The sequence below is a fragment of the Pteropus alecto genome, unplaced genomic scaffold (assembly GCF_000325575.1).
Source record: "Pteropus alecto unplaced genomic scaffold, ASM32557v1 scaffold479, whole genome shotgun sequence".
In the NCBI taxonomy this organism is placed as follows: Eukaryota; Metazoa; Chordata; class Mammalia; order Chiroptera; family Pteropodidae; genus Pteropus; species Pteropus alecto.
The window spans coordinates 2,451,650-2,464,488 of record NW_006492031.1 but is presented as its reverse complement, the minus strand read 5'-3'; the positions used below and the strand labels follow the sequence as shown (position 1 = coordinate 2,464,488).

At 42.0% G+C, this 12,839-nt stretch overlaps 2 protein-coding genes and 1 non-coding gene across 3 annotated transcripts in view; all 3 read left to right on the top strand.

The window, feature by feature from the left end:
- The window catches only part of CLMP (CXADR like membrane protein), an 86,758-nt gene extending 84,743 nt beyond the window's left edge, over positions 1-2,015 (top strand). Inside the window, exon 7 of the mRNA XM_006925256.3 lies at positions 92-2,015. Within this exon, the coding sequence (XP_006925318.1) occupies positions 92-389 (298 nt within the window). The 3' untranslated portion in view covers positions 390-2,015. The remainder of the gene's footprint in view (positions 1-91) is intronic.
- A 3,834-nt stretch (positions 2,016-5,849) lies between these two features.
- HSPA8 (heat shock protein family A (Hsp70) member 8) lies at positions 5,850-10,576 on the top strand. Its single transcript, XM_006925255.3, has 9 exons — positions 5,850-6,001; positions 6,758-6,967; positions 7,324-7,529; positions 7,755-7,907; positions 8,005-8,560; positions 8,780-8,973; positions 9,219-9,417; positions 9,641-9,873; positions 10,160-10,576. Exons 2-9 carry the CDS (start codon positions 6,763-6,765, stop codon positions 10,343-10,345), a joined length of 1,932 nt encoding a protein of 643 aa, XP_006925317.1. The 5' UTR covers positions 5,850-6,001; positions 6,758-6,762; the 3' UTR covers positions 10,346-10,576.
- LOC112473525 lies at positions 8,624-8,710 on the top strand. Its single transcript, XR_003044055.1, has one exon. It is a non-coding gene; the product is annotated as a small nucleolar RNA SNORD14 (small nucleolar RNA).
- Positions 10,577-12,839: the final 2,263 nt, after the last annotated feature.

Here is a 12,839-nt window from a genome sequence, read left to right as displayed (position 1 = left end):
TATTAGGAAACCTCAGAAGAAAGCAACCATAGTGGAAATTATCATAGTCTTGCCAGTATTAAATTCTATCTTTGCTGTTTTTTCTCTTCAGAGAAGATGCTGAAGCCCCGAAAGCCCGCCTTGTGAAACCCAGTTCCTCCTCCTCAGGCTCTCAGAGCTCACGCTCTGGTTCTTCCTCCACTCGCTCCACAGCAAATAGTGCCTCACGCAGCCAGCGGACACTGTCGACTGAAGCAGCACCCCAGCCAGGGCTGACCACCCATGCATACAGCCTAGTGGGGCCAGAGATGAGAGGTTCTGAACCAAAGAAAGTCCATGTGACCCTGACCAAAGCAGAAACCACACCCAGCATGATCCCCAGCCAGAGCAGACCCTTCCAAACTGTCTAAATTAAAATGGACTTTATTCCCATGCTTTCCTAGGAGCCAAGATCTTAGGACTTTTCTAGTCATTGAAGCTCAGTCACCAGCCACACAACCCCCTCGAACCAGATGAGAGGTCACTTACATAGCAATGGGCATTGCATGGAACAGATTCTAATGAGCACTCTCCTTATATGACACCAAACAAGAAAAAAGATGTAAGCTGACCATCTCCAAAAGGCATCTCATTGTGCCTTTAGACAAGAGTGGGAAAGAACAGGGATCCAAATTTGTGTATTTATTGACTAGGACCTGTGGTGAGAAAGGTTGGGAAAAGGGAAAGTGAACATATGTTAAAACTTCTCGCCTGAGATGTTTTGTATCAATACTTCGAGTCGCCATTGTCAAGAAGAAATGAGATGTTGTTTATAAATTTTCTATGAATTTCTGCAAACCTATTGGATTGTGATTATTCAGTCAAGCAGAACCCACAGCCTTATATTACACCTTTTTGCACCATGTACTGGGCTTACCACTTCTGAGAAACTCTAAAAAAGGAAACACATCTTCTGTTCTGACTTCATTTACCATAAGGTTTGAATATTAATTTCAAGAGTTGAAACAGTGGCAGATGGAGAATAACTGAGTTTCTCACATTCTATCCACCACTGATTTCTCTCTACTTGTATTGAACCACAAGAGAACTAAAAAAGGAGTCCAAAATGTGTGACAAGGGACTATGAAAAACTTTCCATCTTAATGATGTTCAGAGGGTCATTGACGAATATTAGAAATATGTACTGGAACAATTGTGGATTTCCTCTCAAATCAGACATCTCTAAGGACTTCCCTGCTGGATATCTCTGAAGCAAGAAAACGTTCACTGCAAGTCATTTAACAACGTCCTTAGATGCCTTATAGTGAAATAGAAATTTTTTGAAGATGCTTACAGATCACCTGATGTACCATTATAGTCTTTTTGAGAACATACAAAACCAGAATTCCAAGACTGATTAGAATGAAAAGGGAAATTAGATCAATTTTCTTATATGTCACAGAGCAGTATAAGGAAGTTTAGAACTGCACCAAACTTGGAGTTTTCTTCATTTCTTCCATTTTAGGAGAAGGATGTGAACCTAGGACTTTTGATGGTTCTAGGCCTTAAATTATCAGAAAGATCAAGGATTGTCAATATTTCCTAATGGCACTGCAAGTATGTCAAAATCCTTCCTGTTTGAGAAGTTGAGAGAGAGAGAGTTCAGTATTTCACCAGCTTAGTCTCTAATGAAGTCTAGCTAAGGGCTGGAAGGAAATGGAATTAACATTTAAGGACGATATAGTGAGAATAACTAGTGAGTGGCAGGAGAAGTCTAGGTTAGTGCCTGTTAACATTTTGTCAGCATCTTGGAAAAAATTTGCAGAACAATTCACCAGGATAGCTTTCAGAAGAGCTGATTCATGGGAAAATATGTCTGAGGGAGAAAAACAGACTTCAATATCTTGCCTTTTTAATAGTCTTGACTATTCTGCTAATCAAATTCATCCTACGGCAAGAATTCTAAACCTGAAATAGCCCTTCAAGGACCCTAGTACAAATGTCTACAGATCACCATTGGTAGAGCAAAAGATTTATTAAAAGGGCAGCAGGCTATAGGAAAGAAAAAGTAATGCTGAATATGGTGATAAAAGCACTGTTTCTAAAATGGGAATCGGATTCTTAAAGGAAAAAGGCTGATCTGGGATTACGCCCCATATCTTTGGTTTTTCATTTCTACATTTAATTCTCACAATAGTTTCCTCACATTATGTAAATGCATTTCCTTCTAAAGGCCTTTCAGAAATAAGGGTTTATCCTTGAGTGAAAGTTTTCATCTGAGTTTTGTCTTACTCTAAAAAAAAAGTTGGGAAATAAGACACACTGAAGAAGTAGTGTAAAGAATGTCTGATGTGGGTTTAAAAGGGTTAGCATTTTGGAATGTTTCTTATACTAACACTGATAATTGTAAGATATAAAATCCTTTACTTACTCTACTTTTTTATTCTTCTGGTAGTGGTATCTAGGAAACATATCACTTCTGCTATGTAATTCTGAGAATTCATTCCCAGAGTACTTGAGCCAAACAAGGAAACTATGGACGCTGCACCTGTACCATCACTAGCAATTCTGTTCTGACAATTTTTTTTACCTTTGAACCTAAGGTTTTCTGCTCGTGACTTTGAAAGCAGGAACAAGTTCTCTTTGCATGAACAGGAGGTTTAGGTTATTTAAGCATGTAGTTATTAAAGACTAAAATATCAGTTGAATATCCAGATTATTTTGGAAATCTATTCGCATTGTAATTCTACAAGAGTCACAAAGCAGACCACCTAAAATCTGGAAAATTCTATGAATTGAAGATTCTGAGAGATAGGTACTGAAATCTTAGCAATGATAGTGCACTTCTCTTTTAGTCAGGCTTTTGGGTTCAGATATAACAGGCTCAGATAAAAGTTTGAGCCACTATTGGTTTCAAACCACATTCATTGGTGTTGCAAGTTAAGAAAGTTTGAACCTTGAACATGAAACAAAGGATAAAATAAAATGGTAGAAGAAAACATGTTGTAGGAAGATACTGATAGAATGATGTGGATGTTTAGAGAATAACCATTTCAATAAATATATAAACCAAACTTAAAATGGTAAAATAATGAAGTTGATGCCTTTGTTGTTACTCTGTATAAAAACAATTTCAGAATTGCTATTGCAAAAAGACATATATAATTTTACTTCATTTCTGGTGTTAAGCTGGTTATATTTCAATCTTACCTTCTAAGTTGCCTTGTAATTGGGACTGTTTGATTACAAAAACCAAATATTACAGATGCATCTGTATCAGCAATTAAAAAATAAATGTAAAGGTGATACCGTAGGAGAGGCTGCAGGTCATATAACCTACACTGGAAATTTATTAGCTTTCTGTCAGTTGAACAGAAGAACTCAAGACTGAATATGATCTATCATTTATTGATTTCAGTAACAAATATACCAAGTACTTTTTTCCCACAGGGCAAGATGTTAAATAGTACTGGAGCTACCAAATGATGATAGAGTTCATGACAGAGGACCTGCTCCCAAGGATTTTATCAAAATAAAAAATAATATTTACTAAGCAAGTATTTTATGCCAAGGTGGAGTACCAACAGAAAAGTACACACTAGAAGATTAAAAATTTCTCAAAGGTAAATACTAAGAGATTCAAATAAAACTGGAAAAAAAAAAACTTCACAGACTTAAATGAGGTAACATGTGCACAGCACTTATAACAGTGCTTAGCATGTGACAGGCACTCAGAATGTTAATCATGACCCTTTCCCCCAGTCAGAAACCCAAGGCCTCAGACTCCTCTACTGCAGTCCAACCTTTAATTTAGATACTGAATGTGTTTGAAATCTTGTGCATTTTAAGAGGTGGTACAGGACGTTCATCATATCCTGAACATAAATTCAGAATCATTCTATTTAATAAGAACATAGTCCAAGTCCTACAACGCATTTTGAGAGGGACCAGAAACAGGTTATCTGTTCTGCTTTCTTTAATCACTATTATGTGAGATACCCCAAACCAGTTGATTTGGGTCCCAGTTCTATTTTCGACTGGTTCAATAGTTAAAATGTTGTAGGTACTTAATAGGTTACAAGAGCTGCAAAGTGTAGGGTGCAGTTCAGAGATTGTACTAGATAAATTGAGTGGGAAAAGGGAAATTGTAGGTAACAAAGAAAGTTGAAAGGAGCCTGCCACAGTACACATCTTCCTCTTTCTGGAGCTGGAGTTATGTGTTTCTAAAAAAGAAATTACATTATAGTGTAACTAATAAAAAAGACCAAAGTATCTGGGATCAAGGGAGCTAGCTAGGTTGGCCCGTAGCTCAGCCAGGAACAAATAACGTCCCTGAACCTCATTGTTTTCCCAACACAGGGATGAATAATAGATAAATCAGATAACTGTTCTGATGAGGTAACAAAGGAAAGCACTTTATAAGCATTTCATAAATTTAATATTTGGGGAGGTAGAAGAAGTTAAGTATATGCCTCCTAGGAATCAAGCCAAAAGGAAAATATAGAAAGAAAATTCTTATGTTTGAATCTGCCTCTAGGCTTTACTTGCTTTGACAAGGAAAAGTGCCCTGCTTGTTTGAAAGAACACATAGAAAAGCATTCAAGGTACTGAGAAAGGTTCTTAGAATGACAAGGCCCCAAAACACCTGCCACTATACACCACAAATTAAAATTCTAGGTACTACTGTTTTGTGCACTCGTTTTGTAATGTTTTCAAGGTGTCTCTGCCCGGTCTCTTGCATAGTTTTTTATAAGTCAAAGCATGAAAGACATTAATTACCTCACGTTACAGAAAATAAGAAGCTCAAAGACTAACCCCAAGGACACGGGGCTACAGGAACCTAGCTTCATCTACACTGGAAAAGCTCGCTACCTTTCCTTTTCCAAGAAACTGAGAAGTGCAGAGATTTGGCGAAATCTCCGCGGGAGGTGGGGAGTGGCGGAGGAGTTCGGGCTCCGAAAAGGGGCTTTGGCTATTTATTTCGCTGAGTCCGGCCGGACGTGGGATCCGGCCCTGCGAGGTCTGAGAAGTTGGGTCCCTCGAAATCTGCGATAAGGGCTGTCGGCGTCCAGCTGCCATAGTGAAATGAGGGCTCTGGGGGTCTGCCTGGCTAACCTGCCCCACCGCGCGCAAAGGCGCAGGCAGGACCCCGCAGCGGCCGGGCAGTTCTAACTGGATATGGATGCCCACGGACACCCTAACAGCGCCCAGAGGTCGGAACCTTCGCCCTGGACCCCGGGGGCCAGCCCTAGCCCAACGGCACGCCAGCTACGAAACGTGGACACGTGGAACCCGGAAGGGTCTGGAGGACCGTCTGCAAAGCGGAGATGAGGGCTGGGGGACGCAGCATGAGACCCTGGGTGGGGGAGGAGCACAACAACCTTCGCGGCCATTTTGTCCTCGCTCTACTTCCGTCTTCTCTCCGAGTCTGCCGAGTCCTGCACCCTCCCTTCAGGCCTTGCGCTCTCCCTTCCCGTATTCCGCCTCGATCCAGATCTCGGCTGGGGCCGCCGTCATTGGTTGGTTCCGAGTTCGCCCTCCCCCCCTTCCTCCCTCTCCTTCCGTTCCCCTTGCCTGCGCCCTCGAGGGCGCATGCGCAGAATTGGATGCACCTCCCCGCCTCCCTCCTCCTCCCTCTCTCCGGCTCTCTTCTTCCCCCCGCTCTACCCCGCCAGGGGTGACTGAGGACTCCCGCGCGCGGGCTCTCTCAGCCCCACCCGCCCTTTCCCCGGGGCCGTTCGGAGGGCGGGGGCGAGAATGAAAGTTCCAGAACGCTGCGGTGAGTGCGTCATCGCGAGGCGGGGTGGGATGGGGCGGGGAGGGGCGAGGCCTGAGGGGCAGAGTAGAGTTAGTCATTGGGGCTTGTTGAGGCAGCCGCGCGCCCATTGGGCGAGATAACTGTGATGGGCAGCCAGCAGGGCGGGCCCCTTCTGGAAGGTTCTGAGGCAGGGTATAAGAGACAGGGTGGCGGCTGGAAACCGGTCTCATTGAACGCGGGGGCAGCTGTCTACGTTATTATTGGCAAGTCGGGCTTACACAGAAGGTAAGGCCTCCATCCTTTCAGGCGGTCGGTAGTTTGTTGGAGAAACGTGCGGTTTGCGCCCGGCCCGAGCGGGCTTGCGGCGGCCCGGAGGTTCCGAGCGGCTCCAGTAAGCTGAGTGCGGTGAGCCCTCTTCCTAGCTGGGGAGTTTTCAGGCTTGAGGCAGCGCGCTGGGCTGCAGTTGGGCCGAGAAGCGGGGCGGTGGCGTGCGTGCCGGGGTGGCCGCCGGGGAGACAGGCGCGTTGGGGAAGGGGGCCGCATCCGCCTTCCGGACGCAGGAAGTGGGACCAGCGCCTTAGAGCCGCCCGTCCTGTGGCTCTTTATTCCTTCTAGATCGTTAAAAGAGGAAGCCATCGTTGGCATGTCCTCAAGGTGGGGGAGGGGCGCTTCCGAGCTCACTTGGAACACAGGCCTTGCTGGCTTTTTAAGCACTGACTGCCTTGTGGGAAGGGGGAGCCATGTGAGGTTCCTCGCTGCCTCGCGGAGCTTGAGACCACGTGGTCGCTGACCTTCCAGACAGGTGCTTCCTTCAGACCCGGTACAGGTTTGCTGCAGTTGACAGCAACCTCGATTAGCAGCGTTGTTTGCTCTGATCTTACCCACATAATTATCGCCTGTGAGGGCAGTGTTGGAGGGGCTTGCTAAGTTTTCTTTGCAGTAAAGAGTGGTCCTACCCGATAGCCTGACTTAACGTTTTTCTAAAGAAATTGTTTCTAACTGCTTATTAGGGTTTTAAAACTGGGCTGTTTTTTCTTTCAGCAACCATGTCTAAGGGACCTGCAGTTGGCATTGATCTTGGCACCACCTACTCTTGTGTGGGTGTCTTCCAGCACGGAAAAGTGGAAATAATTGCCAACGATCAGGGAAACCGAACTACTCCAAGTTATGTGGCTTTTACTGATACGGAGCGATTGATCGGTGATGCTGCAAAGAATCAAGTTGCAATGAACCCCACCAACACGGTTTTTGGTAAGCTAACTTGAAATAGAATTATGGCATGAATTATATTAGGCTAGGAAGCATGTAATTTGAGAAACTGTTTCAAGCATAAGTGTTGAGGCAGCTAGAAAATTGTGAAAGTAATTTAATAAGGTTGAGTGAACTAGATATGTGACAATGTTTTGGTAACAGTTTAGGCCAAAAATTTCAGGTAGCTTAGGATATCAGGAAAACATGGGGGAATTTTGCTGGTCATACAGAAGTTGAATTCATTTTGTGTGATCTTAGGTTGGTAAAAGTGTTTTATTGATGGAGAGCTAGAGTTTCTGGCAAGTTGTATTATAAGGGAAATTCAATATTTGGTTTACGTTAATGACTGTTAACAGATGCCAAACGCCTGATTGGACGAAGATTTGATGATGCTGTTGTCCAATCTGATATGAAGCATTGGCCCTTCATGGTGGTGAACGATGCTGGCAGGCCCAAAGTCCAAGTAGAATACAAGGGAGAGACAAAAAGTTTCTATCCAGAGGAAGTGTCATCTATGGTTTTGACAAAGATGAAGGAAATCGCAGAAGCCTACCTTGGGAAGGTGAGTAGTGCATTGTTAAAGAAAGGTCATAGCTAGAGATTGCAACACTATCAGGTTTAAGTGTCTGGTTCTCTGATGAGTGTATGACTTGGGGATTTTGATTTTGACTAAGTATATGGAAGTAGTTATTAGAAACTGGCCCCCTTTTTAAACTAGAATGTTCCTGGGATTATGGGTGTTTAATGAGCTGACTTCTATAGTTTGACTCTTGTTTTGTATTTGTAGACTGTTACAAATGCTGTGGTCACAGTACCTGCTTACTTCAATGACTCTCAGCGGCAGGCTACCAAAGATGCTGGAACTATTGCTGGTCTCAATGTACTTAGAATTATCAATGAGCCAACTGCTGCTGCTATTGCTTATGGTTTAGACAAAAAGGTATGTACCATATTTGAAGTATATCTGAGTTAGTTTAAGGTTGAGTTGAGTTACAAATTTAGATTATAAGAGTAATAAATCTGTATTATAATGACAGGTTGGAGCTGAAAGAAATGTGCTGATCTTTGACTTGGGAGGTGGCACTTTTGATGTGTCGATTCTCACAATTGAAGATGGAATTTTCGAAGTGAAATCTACAGCTGGAGACACCCACTTAGGTGGAGAAGACTTTGACAACCGAATGGTCAACCATTTTATTGCAGAGTTTAAGCGCAAGCATAAGAAGGACATCAGTGAGAACAAAAGGGCTGTCCGTCGTCTCCGCACTGCTTGCGAACGTGCTAAGCGTACCCTTTCTTCCAGTACCCAGGCCAGTATTGAGATTGATTCACTCTATGAAGGAATCGACTTCTATACCTCTATCACCCGTGCCCGATTTGAAGAATTGAATGCTGACCTTTTCCGTGGCACCCTGGACCCTGTAGAAAAAGCCCTTCGGGATGCGAAGCTCGACAAGTCCCAAATCCACGATATTGTTCTGGTGGGTGGTTCTACCCGTATCCCTAAGATTCAGAAACTTCTACAGGACTTCTTCAATGGAAAAGAGTTGAATAAGAGTATCAACCCTGATGAGGCTGTCGCTTATGGTGCAGGTAATTATTCTAGTTGAGCAGTTCTAACTATGGCAGCCTCTTGGGAGGCCCAAGCTATCTGACTCGCTGTGATGAGTGATTCTTAAGCATTCGTAGTTTCCACCGAAAGCTTAGCTAATGATGGCCTAACTTCCTTGGATGTCTGAGCGATTTGAGATTTGCTAATTAAAAAGTGAGTTATACTGTACCTTTTTTAAAAACAGCAATTTTTTAATTCAGCTGTCCAGGCAGCCATCCTATCCGGAGACAAATCTGAAAATGTTCAAGATTTGCTGCTGTTGGATGTCACTCTTGGTATTGAAACTGCTGGCGGAGTCATGACTGTCCTCATTAAGCGCAATACTACCATTCCTACCAAGCAGACACAGACCTTCACTACCTACTCTGATAACCAGCCTGGTGTACTCATTCAGGTATGTTTCTGAACTCTCTTAACCTGATTTACCTGAGGTCTTAAACTAGGGAAGACTTAGTGCGCTATGATGATGGATTCTAAAACCATTCGTAGTTTCCACCAGAAGTTCTGTGTTGGCCAGTTCCTTCCTTGGATGTCTGAGCGATCAGTCTTCTTTCATTGAAATCATACAAATCTTAGAACTAGCATAGAAACCTTTGTAATTGTCTAGTAATTTCTTAGTAATTTCTGTTTTCTACCAAGGTTTACGAAGGTGAGCGGGCCATGACCAAGGATAACAACCTACTTGGCAAGTTTGAGCTCACAGGCATACCCCCTGCCCCTCGTGGTGTTCCTCAGATTGAAGTCACTTTTGATATCGATGCTAATGGTATCCTTAATGTCTCTGCTGTGGATAAGAGCACTGGAAAAGAGAACAAAATTACCATCACTAATGACAAGGGTAAGTTTGAGCACAGTTTTGAGTGTGGTACTGCCATCTAGTCTTAGGAGACATGCCATGAGTCCGGGTTGTATGTTCCAAATATTTACATTGTCCCTCCTCCCTTAGGTCATTTAGCCAAGAGATTATTCTTAATCGCTAATGCAGTTAGGATTATAGGTTGTAGACATTGACAGGTAACCAGTCTTTAGACCACGCCTAAAAAAATGAACTAACTTCACAGGTCGTCTCAGCAAGGAAGACATTGAGCGCATGGTCCAAGAAGCTGAGAAATACAAGGCCGAAGATGAGAAGCAGCGGGATAAGGTGTCTTCAAAGAATTCACTTGAATCTTATGCATTCAACATGAAAGCAACTGTTGAAGATGAAAAACTTCAAGGCAAGATCAACGATGAGGACAAACAGAAGATTCTTGACAAGTGCAATGAAATCATCAACTGGCTTGATAAGAACCAGGTTTGTAATTTTTGATAAATTGAAGGTGGGATAGGTTAGATAATAAGGCTTTTAACAAAAGCTTAGATGGGTTTTATAAATTCATGTGGTCACAGTGATGAATGGTCCAAACATTCGCGGTTTCCACCAGAATTCCAGATGTGTTGGCAACTAGTTTTCCTTCCTTGGATGTCTGAGTGACCCAGGATTTCTCATGTGTAGACTTTGTTAATGTGACAGGTTTGTGTGTAGTGTCCTACATTGCTTCCTTGAACTTTTGGTAATGTTTTTTTGTTCTCTTCCTCAGACTGCAGAGAAGGAAGAATTTGAACATCAGCAGAAAGAGCTGGAAAAAGTATGCAACCCCATCATTACCAAGCTGTACCAGAGTGCAGGAGGCATGCCTGGAGGAATGCCTGGGGGCTTCCCTGGTGGTGGAGCACCTCCTTCTGGTGGTGCCTCTTCTGGCCCTACCATCGAAGAGGTTGATTAAGCCAACCTTGAGCGTAGATTTAGCATTGTTCCACACAAAACGGAAGGACCCAAATTTGTAGCAAATTTCATGGCAGTTTTAAAGTTCAGCTGCTATATAGTAAATAACTGGGCATTCTTGATACTTGAATATGGAATATGTGCACAGGGAATGAAAATAATGCACTTTATAAGAACTTGTAAAGTGGAAAATGCAATGTCTTAAATAAAACTATTTAAAATTGGCACCATACAATTGTCTGACTCAACATTTATAGTGGCAGCATTTGGTTTCTCGGGTTAAATTTCTCTCCACCCTAAGTATTACAAATTACACAAGTTTTGGGTATTCAAATACAGATTACTAAACAAACAGATGCTGAAGGTTTTGAAAGTAGGGAACAATTTGTAGTTTGGGCTTATTGTCATAAAGCTGGGCTCATGATTACATAGTACTATCTCTGAAACTAAGTTTGAATTGTGAATAACCAGGAATTAATGCTTTTCAGTGTTTGGTAAGCTCTTGATGTGAAGTGTTAGAAAAATTGGAAGGGGGAATTTGAAATGTTTGAATACTCTGGGAAAATTCAGAAATATAGAGGACAGCCAGTTAGAAAAAGGAATACCCACTTGGAACATGGATGAGTACAATGTTAAGCTGTGGAGTGCAAGGGGTGCTGTCCCGTCGAAAGCCATGTTTGTGGGTTCTTGCAATGTTTTTTCAGTTTGAGCCAAGGCCTGGATAAGTGGTAGCATGCAGAGGTGTCTAAAGTTGACAGGATGAGGAGTATTGCTCGCTGAAAGGCCTTGAGCATCTAATACAACTTGAATGGATTTAACTCAATCTTAGCTTCAAATTAACAGGCTATAAGTTAAAAGCCAATTTTGTATATTTTTGTTAGCCTGCTTAGGAGCAAAGGCCTGTATTGTCTGTAACAGGTCTTTTGGTCACTGAGTTATAAGAAGAACGAGTTCAGAATAATGTCTTAGGAAATGGTGCTGTTACATGCCAAAGGTATTTCATCTTGGATTCTAAATCCTGTGAAATCCCTTGGTTTCCCTGTTGGGCCTCCCGTTTTCTCAAGCCAGAAGCCGGGTGGTGGCTCAAGTTTCAATGGTGTGCAAGCCTGCCACCTGGCGGTCAATTTAGAACATCAGTGAACTCAGGCATGGTGAGATGTCTTAGGCCACAATTAGGCTCATAGCACAGTACACCAATCAATCTCTGACTGAGCCCTCCATCCTCGATCTTAGTGGTGCTTTGGTAACCCAAGAAGCTTTACATAGGCTGTAACTAGACTTAAGAACAGTAACCAGTATTAAGTTTAGTTCACTTTAGTGAGCATAGCCAAGAGACTCATTCATAAAATAGCTGCAGTTGACTCTCCTCTAAAAGTTTAATTACATTGACTATGTTAACTATGTCAATATTGTAATGTTTGGAGTCTGCAAGTATTTGCATGGTGTATATACATGGTTCATATTTGGTTTTGTCTTTCTATATTTTCTATAAGGATTACAAATGAAACTTGAAAGAGCAATGCAGAATTCTTGGGGAAGGCCAAGACCTGAGTGTGTAGTTTGCATATTTTATTTTTTTTATTTTCACGTTTATTTTTTGGTGACTAATGATAGGACCTGGGTCTCCAGTCATTTTAGTTACAACATTCTTTATGAACTGGAACAAACCATTTGTTGACACCACTAATTCAAAACGAGTGTGATAATGCATTTTTCTTTACTTGAAATCATGGGATCTTGGTAAGAATATTGTGGAGATCAAATGTGATGATGAATATAAAACAATTAGCACAGAACCTAGGTAGCTATTACTGCAAATCGAACTAAGTCATGTCTTAAATTTCCTCAATGAAACAAATGGGAGAGAGAAAAATGGCAGTGTTTCCTTTATATATATGAGAGAAACTACATCGCTGGGCTTGTGTAATAGAAAATAATTGGAAAAGCATTTGAGGTCTTCCTTCACCACAATTACCAGTTTGGTTCAAATAAACATAGAAATTCTCAAAAAAAGGCTTGAGAGGAGGGTGGGAGTTCCCTATATTTTCTCAAATCCGAAGAATGTTTACAGATGACAGGTTCCAAGAGAATGAGTAACCTCGGTTACATAGTGGGGGAGGTGATCTAGGCATTCAAATTCTGGTAAACTTTACTCCAAAACCTGTATTTCTGCCCCTGAATGGCAGTGCAGTTGAATTATGAAGCACCAGCTCATCTCAATACAGAGCTTTTACTCCAAAACCTATATTTTTATGTTCGGGATTCCTGCTTTCGGAAATATTTAAATCAAGGTAATTTTGTAATCTTATGTACTTAATTTTGTTCAATATTCATCTAATTCCCTATTTGAATTCACTGTCTCATTTTTTTCTTCAGTAATTTGGGTATTCATACTTGCAGATTTACTTTTTGCAAGTAGAAGTCTAAGCAATCGCGATTCGAGGATCTCAGTGGTTCAAATCAATTTTTGTCTTTTTGTTTTGTTTTTAATTAGG